The sequence below is a fragment of the Medicago sativa genome, chromosome 1, assembly GCF_051527215.1.
Source record: "Medicago sativa cultivar Bolivia chromosome 1, Bolivia_mono, whole genome shotgun sequence".
NCBI lineage: Eukaryota > Viridiplantae > Streptophyta > Magnoliopsida > Fabales > Fabaceae > Medicago > Medicago sativa.
Window position 1 is genome coordinate 9,779,414 of NC_140749.1, and position 14,866 is coordinate 9,794,279.

Here is a 14,866-nt window from a genome sequence, read left to right on the forward strand (position 1 = left end):
ATCCTGAAATTCCTGATTGTGGTGGTTGCTGATGAATTATTAAAATAAGCATTTTTTTTCCTCGAATATTTCACAATAACAAGTACTTGAATATAAAAATCACTCACAATATTATTTGAAAAAGGGTATTAGGAATAGGCTCTCTAAGATTAATAACCAGAATTGTTTATAAGGCAGATTGGGGTTCGACAAATAATGCATCTTTAAAACTTTCCAAACAATTTCATACCATCATGTACATAAGTAAAAACAATCCATCAGCTCCTAAAGATCTTAAAAAGTATTCATACAGAAGTTTATTAAGAAGTCGTTCGAGTTCTTAGATAAAAATTAGAAAGGGGCCATATTTATCACTCAATCACATGAATACTGAATAGACAAAAAATGGTCCTTTTCAAAGTGGGTGTGGTGAACAAAAGAGTGCATGCAGTTCTATATGAAGCGGGGACTACAGCAAGTCAAACATCAGAATTCTTTTTTTTTTTTACAAGTACTTAATTAACACCAGCTCCAAGTTGACGGTGAAAATAGAAACTACTCAAAATCCACAGCACTATTTTAATAGTGTTTGGAAAAGTAAGTCCAAGGCATTATTGGCGTCAAGCTACACCTTCAGGCTTCAGTTGAATGTGAGGTCACAGTATTTTTAACGCACAAACAAAAATGCTAATAACATCATCATGGTGCAATCCTGAGTGGGTCACGTGGAAAAAGTGATGTTTTGCGAATGTTGTTCAAGCCACAGAAGAGCATTACTACACGCTCCAAGCCTACTCCAAAGCCACCGTGTGGTGGTACACCATATCTGTAAATGATCAATCATTTAGTTTTCTGGTAAGCAATCTTTTACCCCATAAAATCATTATAACCAGAGCTCAGCAAGAGGGGCAGCCTAAACACCCGTATTAACAAAGACATTGAACACGATAGGAATAAGTAAATATATTACCTGAAAGAATCAATGTAAGCAGATAGGAATAAGTAAATATATTACCTGAAAGAATCAATGTAAGCAGATATTGTCTTGACCTCAATGCCGCAAGCTTGTGCACGTTCTTCCAAAAATTCAGGCATGTGGATACGCTGAGCTCCTGATATTATCTCCTCACCTAAGCAACAAGGATTGCATAGAAGTTAAAATCAAATGACACCCAAAAGCTTCAGCTTTTATGGAAGTACAAACAAATTTGGAGAAGCGTTAAAACCAAAACATGATTAATTGCGTGCACCAAATTGTCATACCAAAGCATTGCATGACAAAATAACTTAATTTCTCTGCTTACCTCGAATGAAGACATCAAAAGAGTTACTGTAGTTTGGGTTGTCATAGCAAGGCATTGTATAAAATGGTCTTACAGCCAACGGGTACCGGTGAAGGATATAGAACTCTGTTCCATACCTATAAATAGAATTACAGTCGAAAAACAATTTTAAATTATAGCATATAATAACAAAAGACAATATTTAGTTATAAAAGATTTGAGACAGGGAATTACTTTTCTAAAACCAGCTGGCCTAGTTTCCTTTCTGCTTCAGTATTCAAGTCACCAAAAGGTTCAATCTCTACTCCAACTTCCTGCAAAGCAAAATCATTACTCGCTGCAAGACAAGGATACTAAGACAAGAATACTGTAAATTTCTACCATCTTATATATATCATAGTTACAGTAGAATAAGTCCTTTTCTGAGTCTTGATGTAAATGATTCTAAACAGTGCAACCAAACTCCCAAAACTAACTACAAGAGGAAAAATACCCCAGGAATTCCTCAACAATAGTTAGGAACCTAAATAAGTGTCACTAACTTGCTCACCAATCAAATAACTATATGTCCTTTTCTTGAATTAAATTGAAAAGGCTCCCCAATAGTAACAATTATTTGGTTGGAATTTTCAAAAATTGGAGGGTAAAGCTTTTATTTGTTCCCCAAACTACCATCATCAATGAAATGACTAAATGAGATCTCATTTTATGGACAATCTTAAGCTGACATTAGTTCTAGTATCCTGTCTACCCAAGTACATTTTCATCAATTTACATTATGTATCACTATCACCTTTCAATGACATTTATATAATATAGTTTCAATAATTTGACTATTACATAATTTTAAACTTTACTACAGGATTGGTGAGAGAGAATATTCAGTATGATAATCTATAAGATTAAACTGTACACAGGCTAGTCCCTACCAGTGCTTAAACTTCCACCCCTCTCAATTTTACAAAATAGACAGGGATAAAAGACGTAAAGGTTCAAGCACCGCCATCATCATCCTATCACATTTGTTTGTTTATCGACAACTTGCAAGTTAATTAGTTAAGAAATATTTAAGCTTACCTTGAGCATCTGAATACCTTCTTCATATGTAAGCCGCAGAGTATTTGGAAGATACTGCACATTCATAGGGATATAATCAGATCACAAAATGTAACAATGCATTCATTTGCGTCTAATATTAGTATATTGCACAAATAAACATGATATACCCACTACAAAACAAATAAATTGAACAATATGAAACAGATAGTATAACAAATAACAAATCCCAAACAAATTAACACCTTTAGGGGTTCAAACGGGTACTGATTTGCCACAGCTTCGAGATCCTTCTTACATTTTGTGTTCAAAGTGTCAAACATAGCAACAAACAATTTGTCAACTACATCCATAACCTGCCAAAAAACAGAAAAGTATCAGTAAATCATATTATGTCCCTCGACAATTTCAAACGCAAACACTCAAAATTTTCATTTAGCCAAATGTACCTCATAATAATGTTTCTTAATCTCCATTTCAACATCAAGACCTGTAAACTCGCACAGATGCCTATGAGTAAAGGAATCTTCTGCTCTATACACAGCACCAATCTCAAAAACACGGCGAAGATCACCAAATATTGACATTTGCTTGTGAAGTTGAGGTGACTGAGCCAGGCATGCAGGTTTCCCTTTGTAGTCCAGCCTAAAGACAGCAGCTCCACCCTCACTAGATCCAGCAATCAACTTAGGAGTGTGGATTTCAACAAAGCTTTCAGCTAATAAAAATTGTCTGAACGCCTACCCAACACCGTATCACACCGCAAAATGCATTTCTTAAGTTAGTTTATCGGTAGGCAATTATTCCAACAAACTTACAAGCAGCAACTATGATTAAATAAAAAAAAACTTGTCAGAATAATATTAGAGAAAATAGGCTTTACAGTTCCAACTTGAGACTGGATGTGGAAAATTCCTTGATTTGCTGGTGTTCGCAGGTCAAGTACTCTAAAATTCAATCGTGTATCCTGATTCACACGAACAAGTTGTTCACCAGCCTGCACCAGTTAAAAAATCACCATCAACATTCATGTAAGGGAGACAAGTTCCGGTATATTAAACAAAACAACAACAAACACACATCTTTAATCAGAAAGGTTTTAAACTGCGACATGCAAGATAGTAATTGCAGCTGAAACACCACACTCTCATCTTGATTGTAGTGTTTGCTACAACTTCAATTACAACATTTCTAATCGGTAATGAATATATATACCTGAATGGCCTTCTCAATTTCAACTTCACTTCGAGCAGCATCCTCGATATTAAACGGCAGAGTAGGAATGGCCTTACTCACACAATACAGTTTCCTCACTTGGATTTCAACCTATAGAGAACAAAACCACATAACACCATTATAATCAAAATCAAAATCAAAATCCTAAACAATCACAACTCACAAACTCTAAATTCAAAACACGACAAAATCACAAAACCTAAGTAACAGGATATCAAAACCAACCTGTTGTGAGGCACCTTTAATAGGAGCGGCTGGAATGGAAACCACACCTTCAACATCGACAATAGACTCACGGCTGAGAGCGGCGGCAAATTTCACCATCTGCGGACTCACTAAATCAGGTTGTGCCTGAACCAAGCACTGTACGGTGAAACCATTTTCTCTGATGACTAAGAATGCCATCTTCTTCCCAACTGGTCGAATAGCTTGTGCCCTCCCACGGATTAGAACCGGCTTGTTCTCTAGTGAATCGTTGAGAGCCTCAACTAGGGTCCAGTCGTTAGGGAGCTCAATGAGCGGGAAATAACCATAATTGACAGCAAGGGGGTCATCTTCAACAGAGAGAGTCGATGTAGCAGAGGTGGCGGCGGCAACTTCTCGGCGGCGGCGTTGCTTTTCCAGCTTTGCGAGTTCCTTCTTGGAGGCCTTTTTGCTTTTTGTTTCTGATGACAGTGTCGGCTCTTGAGATTCTGAAGTTGACATTGGAGGTTTCCGGAGAAGGTATTGCTAGGGTTGCAATTCCAAATTCTTGGGGACATCAATGAGCCTATGGATTTTATAGGGGATGTCCCACATAATATTATTTTTTAAGAATATTTTATTGAGTTCATATTTTGTTTCATTGTATCTTTTTTTTCTTCTTGAAAAAAAGCTTAAAAATAAGGGATGTTTGCCTTCAACATCATCAATTATTTTACAACAATAAAAGGTCTTTAGAGCTTCAAATAAGTCAACTTGACATTAAAAATTGATATTTTATCCTTGTTTATTAATTTTGTTACGTCTGCAGCAACTTAACCTAATTTTTTCCCGCTCATTTGCTTTATTAGGTTTGCAATTATTTAACCTAACAAATTCCATCTAAAAAAATGCATCGCACCAATTTCATTCCTATCCTCTTGCCTTTTTTTTGAAGCAAATATTTTCTACACTTTTAGATTTGCAATTATTTAACCTAACAAATCCTTATTTATTAATTTTGTTAAGTCTGCAGCAACTTAACCTGTATTTTCTCACGGACAGTTGTTGTATGTTGTTGTTTCAAGAGTTACATCCAGAGAAGGATTAAAGATATTGATCACTGATGAAGATGGTGAAGATACCAATGTAACGTCTAATGTCGTATATGATGAAGTATTTCGCAATGTGTGATGAAACTACATGCCAATGTACTAAATATTTCATATTTCTTTTACTGAATTATTGATAGGATTACCGAATTTTCTTTTATAATATAACTAGTTTAGAGACCCAGCGTTGCCCGGGTTAGATATTAAATAGTAAGTTTTATAAGTTTGTGTGCACGAATACACATGTAAGTATATTAGATTGAATTTATTTAAATTTACAATTATAATAATATCTTAAAAATATATATAAATGATGAGATGAATGTCAAATGCAAGAATAAAAAGTGTAACAAAATCAATAATGAATTAGTCCAAGTGGTAAGAGTTTTGGGTGCCTTTAAACATGTGGTCATGGGTTTGTTTCGTGGCCCATGCGTATGAGAGAAAAAATCGATTGAAAGGGAATAAAATTGGTGTTTGGCAAACCTGAAAAAGGAAAAATGTTAGATGAAAAGAAGGTTTGGGGTTTCTGCTTGTGCTCAAAATATGTAAATATGTGATTAACAAAAATTTATTTATTTATAATTAACATTTGCATTAGAATATGCTACTAAAATATAACATAATAACTAATTAAACATTTTTTTATCTAAAATAAAAACTAATCGAACCCTTTTTTTCCTCAAACATAAAAACTAATTGAATGATACAGTACTAAAAGATTAGGAATAACTAATTGATGTTTCTTTTCCTAAAAACAAATAAACAAATTGAAGTCTTTTAATCATAAAATAAGATCATATATGTAAACTTTGTTGAAAGTATTATGTGTAGTTTACTGAGATATTTCTGCTACATAAAATATTAGAAATTCAAAAAAAAAATTAAAGAAAATATTGAGTGGATAAGATCAAAATGTTGTTGAGATATTTATGTTAAATAAAATATTGGTTTTTAAAAATAAAAAAATAATAAAAATATTGAGAATGAATGTGGAAGTGACACATGGCATAACAAACCTTACTTTATATATATATACTATTCATTGATTTAGAAATAAGGACTTGAAATAATAGTATAGGTGTTATCATAAAATGATAATATAGGTGATTAATAATATTAAAACGCTACTGGTGAAATAATAATATTTTAGGACTTGAAATATTATTATTAAAATCAAAACGCTACTGATTAATAATATTGAAACGAAAAGGACCTGAAAAAATAGCATATGTGATAATAGTATAGGTGATTAATAATATTAAAACGCTACTGTTGAATCGAAAAGAGAAAAAAAAATAGTATAGGTGTTAGTTCAAGCACCTGAAACTCGTAGGTGTTTGTAATGGATGCCAACAACAATAGTTCAAGGACCTAGAAAAAAAATCAGTAAACTCACTTGTAGGTGTTAGTTCCCTTTATATTATATATAAAAATAAAAATCTATGCATAAGTAAAAGTAAAAGAAACAATAGTATAGCTGTTTGTCAAACCTGAAGAAAGAAAAAGCTTAGACCAAAAGAAGGTTTGAGTTTCAGTTTCTGCTAAAAATATGTGATTACGTGATTAAAAAATTCTCCTTTATTTACAGTTAAAAAAAAACAAACCGAAGCCTTTTTTTCTCAATGAAAAAAACTAATTGAATAATATGGTGCTAAAAGAGATAGTAACTAATTGAAACTTCTTTTCCTAAAAAAAAGAAATATTTAATGGATAGTATTGAAAGTATTATATATAGTTTGTTGAGACATTTTGGCTACATAAAATATTAGGAATTAAATAAAAATATTTCAAGTCTTGAAATATTATTATTATTAAACGAAAAGGACCTGAAAAAATAGGATAGGTGATAATAGTATAGGTGATTAATAATATTAAAACGCTACTGTTGAAACGAAAAGGAAAAAAAATAGTATAGGTGTTAGTTCAAGGACTTGAAACAGAAACAATAGTATATGTGTTAGTTCAAGGACTTGAAACTCGTAGGTGTTTGTAATGGATGCCAGCAACAATAGTTCAAAGGACCTGAAAGAAAAAAAAAACAATCAGTAAACTCACCCGTAAGTGTTAGTTCTCTCTCATATTATATATAAAAATAAAAATCTAAGCATAAGTAAAAGAAACAATAGTATAGGTGTTTGTCAAACCTGAAGAAAGAAAAAGCTTAGATTAAAAGAAGGTTTGAGTTTCAGTTTCTGCTCAAAATATGTGTTTACGTGATTAAAAAATTCTCCTTTATTTATAGTTAACAAAAAAACAAATCGAAGCCTTTTTTTCCTCAATGAAAAAAATTAATTGAAACTTCTTTTCCTAAAAAAACGAAAAAATAAAATAAAGGAAGAGTTAACAAAAAAAACAAATCGAAGCCTTTTTTTCCTCGATGAAAAAAACTAATTGAAACTTCTTTTCCTAAAAAAAAAGAAAGAAAAAAATAAAGGAAGATTTAATGGATAGTATTGAAAGTATTATATCTACTTTGTTGAGATATTTTGGCTACACAAAATATTATGAATTAAATATAAAATTAAATAAAATATTTAGTGGATAAGATCAAAAGTTTGCTGAGATTTTTATGTCAAATAAGATGTCAAATAAAATATAGAAAAAAATATATAAAAATATTGAGAATAAACGTGGAAGCGACACGTGGCATAAAAAACCTTACTTTATATATATACTATTGATTTTTAGATTTCATACATTTTATGAAGTGTTTTATTTTGTCTACTATAGATTATCACGTGTTATTTTTTCACCGTTACCAATTATATATTGCATTTTATTATTCGTATGTCAATTTCTTTCCAGTAAACACGAGCGGAGCACGGGTCAAAAATCTAGTTGAGTTTAATAAAATAACTTCAAACCCGTAACTCATATCACTTAATTTTCAAAATACTTACCCTCAAAAGTTTATCTCCAAAAATTTATCCAAATTTTTTTTCCCATTGAAAATAATAAAAACAATTTAAATAGTTTTTTTTTTTTAAACTTGAATTTGGTTTTAAATCATTAACTTAAACCTACCTTATTTTATTGGCGAAGGGATGACAACATTTCTTAATTCCGAATAGATTGTGTAGTGCAATTGTTAATTCTTATTTTATAAATTGTGTGTCATGTTTTTAATATATGTAGTATTTCGGATCACTATGAACGATCAACCAAGATTTAATTTTCAATATTAATTTTTTTTGGTACGATTTTCAATATTAATTATTACCAGGCTTTGAACTTTATGTCAAAACACTTTGAATATCTTGATTTCATATTGATGGTATAGTGTAATTTGTAACCCTTATTTTGTAAGTTGCATGTCATGTTTTTTAACCTTATTTTATTGTTTCTGTTGTTAAATCATTTTGAATTTTGTTTTCATTACTTTTATTCTGTGCAAATCAAATTATATTGTTCGATAAAAGATACGTTAACCCGTGCGAACGCACGGGTGTTACACTAGTGTCTTTACATTAAAGATCATGCAAACATTGATTTTGCCAACTATTGTGTTTCTATGCACTCTTCACTCTTCGTGACTTCGTAAAGTGTTGAAGGGACTTCATTGTGTCACTGATGTTGGAGATTCGTTCAGTTGGTAGCTCAACACTCTAGTTACGAGTTGTTTATCAAGAGATAGGCTAATAATGTTGTTCATAATTTAGCTACGACATCTATATGTAATACAACTCTTCACTATTATCCTGAAAGAGGAATGATATTTTGACATCCAATTTCCAACAACTTTTAGTGACAACCTTTTTCCTCTCTCTTTATTTGACAATAACAATAGAAAGAGAAAAAAGAAAACAGAGAATAAAGGTACAATAAGAGTATGAGAGAGAAGGTTGTCACAAAAATTGTTAAAAAATAGATGTTCAAATATCATTTCTCTAACGTGAAATTCCTAATTGTGGTAAACATGGTTGCTGATGAATTATTAAAATAAGCATTTTTTTCCTCGAATATTTCACAACAAGAAGTACTTGAATATAAAAATCACTCAAAATATTATTGGAAAAAGAGTATTAACAGTCGCCAAAACAGTGGAAGCTCCGGCAATAGGCTCTCTAAGATTAATAACCAGAATTGTTTATAAGGCAGATTGGGGTTCGACAAATAATGCATCTTTAAAACTTTCCAAACAATTTCATACCATCATGTACATAAGTAAAAACAATCCATCAGCTCCAAAAGATCTTAAAAAGTATTCATACAGAAGTTTATTAATTTATTAAGAAGTCGTTCGAGTTCTTAGATAAAAATTAGAAAGGGGCCATATTTATCACTCAATCACATGAATACTGAATAGACAAAAAATGGTCCTTTTCAAAGTGGGTGTGGTAAACAAAAGAGTGCATGCAGTTCTATATGAAGCGGGGACTACAGCAAGTCAAACATCAGAAATTTTTTTTTTACAAGTACTTAATTAACACCAGCTCCAAGTTGACGGTGAAAATAGAAACTACTCAAAACCCACAGCACTATTTTAATAGTGTTTGGAAAAGTAAGTCCAAGGCATTATTGGCGTCAAGCTACACCTTCAGGCTTCAGTTGAATGTGAGATCACAGTATTTTTAACGCACAAACAAAAATGCTAATAACATCATCATGGTGCAATCCTGAGTGGGTCACGTGGATAAAGTGATGTTTTGCGAATGTTGTTCAAGCCACAGAAGAGCATTACTACACGCTCCAAGCCTACTCCAAAGCCACCGTGTGGTGGTACACCATATCTGTAAATGATCAATCATTTAGTTTTCTGGTAAGCAATCTTTTACCCCATAAAATTATTATAACCAGAGCTCAGTAAGAGGGGCAGCCTAAACACCCGTATTAACAAAGACATTGAACACGATAGGAATAAGTAAATATATTACCTGAAAGAATCGATGTAAGCAGATATTGTCTTGACCTCAATGCCGCAAGCTTGTGCACGTTCTTCCAAAAATTCAGGCATGTGGATACGCTGAGCTCCTGATATTATCTCCTCGCCTAAGCAACAAGGATTGAATAGAAGTTAAAATCAAATGACACCCAAAAGCTTCAGCTTTTATGGAAGTACAAACACATTTGGAGAAGCATGATGGTTAAAACCAAAACATGATTAATTGCGTGCACCAAATTGTCATAACAAAGCATTGCATGACAAAATAACTTAATTTCTCTGCTTACCTCGAATGAAGACATCAAAAGAGTTACTGTAGTTTGGGTTGTCATAGCAAGGCATTGTATAAAATGGTCTTACAGCCAACGGGTACCGGTGAAGGATATAGAACTCTGTTCCATACCTATAAATAGAATTACAGTCGAAAAACAATTTTAAATTATAGCATATAATAACAAAAGACAATATTTAGTTATAAAAGATTTGAGACAGGGAATTACTTTTCTAAAACCAGCTGGCCTAGTTTCCTTTCTGCTTCAGTATTCAAGTCACCAAAAGGTTCAATCTCTACTCCAACTTCCTGCAAAGCAAAATCATTACTCGCTGCAAGACAAGGATACTAAGACAAGAATACTGTAAATTTCTACCATCTTATATATATCATAGTTACAGTAGAATAAGTCCTTTTCTGAGTCTTGATGTAAATGATTCTAAACAGTGCAACCAAACTCCCAAAACTAACTACAAGAGGAAAAATACCCCAGGAATTCCTCAACAATAGTTAGGAACCTAAATAAGTGTCACTAACTTGCTCACCAATCAAATAACTATATGTCCTTTTCTTGAATTAAATTGAAAAGGCTCCCCAATAGTAACAATTTCTTGATGTAAATGATTCTAAACAGTGCAACCAAACTCCCAAAACTAACTACAAGAGGAAAAATACCCCAGGAATTCCTCAACAATAGTTAGGAACCTAAATAAGTGTCACTAACTTGCTCACCAATCAAATAACTATATGTCCTTTTCTTGAATTAAATTGAAAAGGCTCCCCAATAGTAACAATTATTTGGTTGGAATTTTCAAAAATTGGAGGGTAAAGCTTTTATTTGTTCCCCAAACTACCATCATCAATGAAATGACTAAATGAGATCTCATTTTATGGACAATCTTAAGCTGACATTAGTTCTAGTATCCTGTCTACCCAAGTACATTTTCATCAATTTACATTATGTATCACTATCACCTTTCAATGACATTTATATAATATAGTTTCAATAATTTGACTATTACATAATTTTAAACTTCACTACAAGATTGGTGAGAGTGAATATTCAGTATGATAATCTATAAGATTAAACTGTACACAGGCTAGTCCCTAACAGTGCTTAAACTTCCACCCCTCAATTTTACAAAATAGACAGGGATAAAAGACGTAAAGGTTCAAGCACCGCCATCATCATCCTATCACATTTGTTTGTTTATCGACAACTTGCAAGTTAATTAGTTAAGAAATATTTAAGCTTACCTTGAGCATCTGAATACCTTCTTCATATGTAAGCCGCAGAGTATTTGGAAGATACTGCACATTCATAGGGATATAATCAGATCACAAAATGTAACAATGCATTCATTTGCGTCTAATATTAGTATATTGCACAAATAAACATGATATACCCACTACAAACAAATAAATTGAACAATATGAAACAGATAGTATAATAAATAACAAATCCCAAACAAATTAACACCTTTAGGGGTTCAAACGGGTACTGATTTGCCACAGCTTCGAGATCCTTCTTACATTTTGTGTTCAAAGTGTCAAACATAGCAACAAACAATTTGTCAACTACATCCATAACCTGCCAAAAAACAGAAAAGTATCAGTAAATCATATTATGTCCCTCGACAATTTCAAACGCAAACACTCAAAATTTTCATTTAGCCAAATGTACCTCATAATAATGTTTCTTAATCTCCATTTCAACATCAAGACCTGTAAACTCGCACAGATGCCTATGAGTAAAGGAATCTTCTGCTCTAAACACAGGACCAATCTCAAAAACACGGCCAAAATCACCACATATTGACATTTGCTTGTGAAGTTGAGGTGACTGAGCCAGGCATGCAGGTTGCCCTTTGTAGTCCAGCCTAAAGACAGCAGCTCCACCCTCACTAGATCCAGCAATCAACTTAGGAGTGTGGATTTCAACAAAGCTTTCAGCTAATAAAAATTGTCTGAACGCCTACCCAACACCGTATCACACCGCAAAATGCATTTCTTAAGTTAGTTTATCGGTAGGCAATTATTCCAACAAACTTACAAGCAGCAACTATGATTAAATAAAAAAAAACTTGTCAGAATAATATTAGAGAAAATAGGCTTTACATTTCCAACTTGAGACTGGATGTGGAAAATTCCTTGATTTGCTGGTGTTCGCAGGTCAAGTACTCTAAAATTCAATCGTGTATCCTGATTCACACGAACAAGTTGTTCACCAGCCTGCACCAATTAAAAAATCACCATCAACATTCATGTAAGGGAGACAAGTTCCAGTATATTAAACAAAACAACAACAAACACACATCTTTAATCAGAAAGGTTTTAAACTGCGACATGCAAGATAGTAATTGCAGCTGAAACACCACACTCTCATCTTGATTGTAGTGTTTGCTACAACTTCAATTACAACATTTCTAATCGGTAATGAATATATATACCTGAATGGCCTTCTCAATTTCAACTTCACTTCGAGCAGCATCCTCGATATTAATCGGCAGAGTAGGAATGGCCTTACTCACACAATACAGTTTCCTCACTTGGATTTCAACCTATAGAGAACAAAACCACATAACACCATTATAATCAAAATCAAAATCAAAATCCTAAACAATCACAACTCACAAACTCTAAATTCAAAACACGACAAAATCACAAAACCTAAGTAACAGGATATCAAAACCAACCTGTTGTGAGGCACCTTTAATAGGAGCGGCTGGAATGGAAACCACACCTTCAACATCGACAATAGACTCACGGCTGAGAGCGGCGGCAAATTTCACCATCTGCGGACTCACTAAATCAGGTTGTGCCTGAACCAAGCACTGTACGGTGAAACCATTTTCTCTGATGACTAAGAACGCCATCTTCTTCCCAACTGGTCGAATAGCTTGTGCCCTCCCACGGATTAGAACCGGCTTGTTCTCCAGTGAATCATTGAGAGCCTCAACTCGGGTCCAGTCGTTGACATTGACAGGGGTCTTCGATTGGAGCTCAATGAGCGGGACAATACCATAATTGACAGCAAGGGGATCATCTTCGACAGAGAGAGTCGATGTAGCAGAGGTGGCGGCGGCAACTTCTCGGCGGCGTTGCTTTTCCAGCTTTGCGGCATCCTTCTTGCAGGCCTTTTTGCTTTTTGTTTCTGATCCTTCCGATGACAGTGTCGGCTCTTGAGATTCTGAAGTTGACATTGATTTTCCTGAACCAAACAAACAATGTGAGAAAACTAATAACGTGCCCTCTTGCTGAGCTTGAATTATAAAATGAGTTTAATTTTATCATATATGGTGCAGTCACTGGTGCAAAACATGATTAGTACCAAAAATGATGGTTAGATAATCTTTCCATCAAATTACATTAGTACCAAAAATTGATCTCAACTTAATTGCACCAAGTAAATTTTCAAGTACTTAGATTAAACCCTCATTCCAACCCCATTGCATTTTTTTTCTTCAAAGCCACAACATCAGTGTAAAATTTTCAGTCAAATAAATAAGACAACAAAAATTCAAAGAACACCACTTAGAACACTTAACAAACACCTAGAGGGCAACCCATTAAGCTAACAAATACAACCTAAATCCTTTTAACAAATACCAGCACAGAGGCATCACATCACATCAATATCCAAACTCAAGAAACAAGATTCATCAACAAAAAATACCATTTGAGCACAAAAAACGGAAAATTCTTAAAGAATCTAAAAATGGAGGTTACGCTATTAGAGAAACTGAAAGTTTAAAATTCACCATTGTAAAATTTTCAATAAAATAAAGAAGCAACAAAATTCAAAGAACACCACTTAGGACATTTATCAAACACCTAGTAGGCAACCCAATAAACGAAAAAATACAACCAAAGTCATTACATTAAATTTAATCATTTTAACAGATAACAACACAGAGAGACATCACACAAGATTCATCAACAAAATTCGCTTTTGCGCAAAAATTTCAAATTCTTGAAGAAACTAAAAATTGGTTTCTACCAATAGAGGAAATCGAAGGTTAAAACTCACAAAAACTCAAACTAATACACAATAATTGAAGAATGAGAGAAGAAAAATTGAAAAAGTTACTCGATTTGAAGAAGAACGAGATTGGAGATGGTGTGTGGCGAAGAAGAAAAAGAACGCGGCGAGGAGTGAGTGATGAGAGTTTCGGAGAAATGAGGGTTCTGTTTTCACAGTTGTCAGCACTTGGAGTTTTAGTGTTTTTATTTCTTTTTTATTTTTATTTAAAAAAAAAAAAAAACATTTCGACATACTCAGGGTGCGTTTGATGGTCAGGATAGGATAGAGACAGGATATGATAAGAGTTTGGTTTGTCCCGATCGTGAAAATAGAAAGCCAATAACACGATTCTTAGAATGATGTGCTAATATGTATAAGAACATAGCCAGTTGTTCTTCAATACTTATTAGTCCATCTTCTTTCAACTTTCCCTCAGTACGGAGGAGACCACATAATAAACGAAAAGATCTAAATCCATGCGAAGTTGATTAACACATATGACATCATTTCGTTGGATCAAACTCTCTAAAAATTCTCCTCTTAATCCTTCTCTATCTACTAGTCGTTGCCTAAGAGTTTGGTTTTCGTGAAACCATATCGAAGAATGACTCATAATCATAACAATTGCATTACAAATTCTAACCATCTCTAAAAACTGTTGCACCAATATTATATATAACATCACGTCATGTTCATACTGTTCTTGTGAATTCATATTAACCTATAAAAGAAACATGTATTGAGAGCAGTTTTATATAGAAAAACGTCAACATAACAACAATCATTGAACATTGTAACTATAAAAAAATAGAAATGCACAGTAGACCTCTTTTTTCTTCC

The 14,866-nt window shown here is 33.1% G+C and overlaps 2 protein-coding genes across 5 annotated transcripts; both read right to left on the reverse strand.

Moving 5' to 3' along the window:
- Positions 1-273: 273 nt before the first annotated feature.
- Positions 274-4,307, reverse strand: LOC146952459 (aspartate--tRNA ligase 2, cytoplasmic-like). Of its 2 annotated transcripts, none has more exons than XM_085702049.1 (10): positions 3,780-4,307; positions 3,534-3,644; positions 3,202-3,315; positions 2,768-3,058; positions 2,564-2,674; positions 2,340-2,393; positions 1,497-1,576; positions 1,284-1,399; positions 995-1,109; positions 274-805 (listed from the first exon to the last, which is right to left on the reverse strand). In XM_085702049.1, the coding sequence occupies exons 1-10, from the start codon at positions 4,257-4,259 to the stop codon at positions 679-681; spliced, it is 1,599 nt and encodes a 532-aa protein (XP_085558175.1). In that variant the 5' UTR covers positions 4,260-4,307; the 3' UTR covers positions 274-678. The 2 variants fall into 2 exon arrangements, with proteins under 2 accessions (XP_085558175.1, XP_085558184.1); XM_085702058.1 differs by having other exon boundaries at positions 588-805; positions 950-1,109.
- A 4,736-nt stretch (positions 4,308-9,043) lies between these two features.
- Positions 9,044-14,199, reverse strand: LOC146952460 (aspartate--tRNA ligase 2, cytoplasmic-like). 3 transcript variants are annotated; one of them, XM_085702070.1, is made up of 11 exons: positions 14,093-14,199; positions 12,699-13,213; positions 12,453-12,563; positions 12,121-12,234; positions 11,687-11,977; positions 11,483-11,593; positions 11,260-11,313; positions 10,232-10,311; positions 10,019-10,134; positions 9,724-9,838; positions 9,044-9,579 (listed from the first exon to the last, which is right to left on the reverse strand). In XM_085702070.1, exons 2-11 carry the CDS (start codon positions 13,203-13,205, stop codon positions 9,453-9,455), a joined length of 1,626 nt encoding a protein of 541 aa, XP_085558196.1. In that variant the 5' UTR covers positions 13,206-13,213; positions 14,093-14,199; the 3' UTR covers positions 9,044-9,452. The 3 variants fall into 3 exon arrangements, with proteins under 3 accessions (XP_085558196.1, XP_085558202.1, XP_085558210.1); XM_085702076.1 differs by having other exon boundaries at positions 14,033-14,199; XM_085702084.1 differs by having other exon boundaries at positions 13,334-14,199.
- Between the last annotated feature and the right edge of the window lie 667 nt (positions 14,200-14,866).

Excerpts from the sequence above, each read along its gene's own strand:
- LOC146952459 (XM_085702049.1), bottom strand. The coding sequence starts at position 4,259 with ATGTCAACTTCAGAATCTCAAGAGCCGACACTGTCATCAGAAACAAAA. Across the intron at positions 3,316-3,533 it reads AAATTGAGAAGGCCATTCAG|GCTGGTGAACAACTTGTTCG; the intron begins GTATATATATTC and ends TAACTGGTGCAG. Across the intron at positions 2,394-2,563 it reads ACCCGTTTGAACCCCTAAAG|TATCTTCCAAATACTCTGCG; the intron begins GTGTTAATTTGT and ends ATGAATGTGCAG.
- LOC146952460 (XM_085702070.1), bottom strand. The coding sequence starts at position 13,205 with ATGTCAACTTCAGAATCTCAAGAGCCGACACTGTCATCGGAAGGATCA. Across the intron at positions 12,235-12,452 it reads AAATTGAGAAGGCCATTCAG|GCTGGTGAACAACTTGTTCG; the intron begins GTATATATATTC and ends TAATTGGTGCAG. Across the intron at positions 11,594-11,686 it reads TTAAGAAACATTATTATGAG|GTTATGGATGTAGTTGACAA; the intron begins GTACATTTGGCT and ends GTTTTTTGGCAG.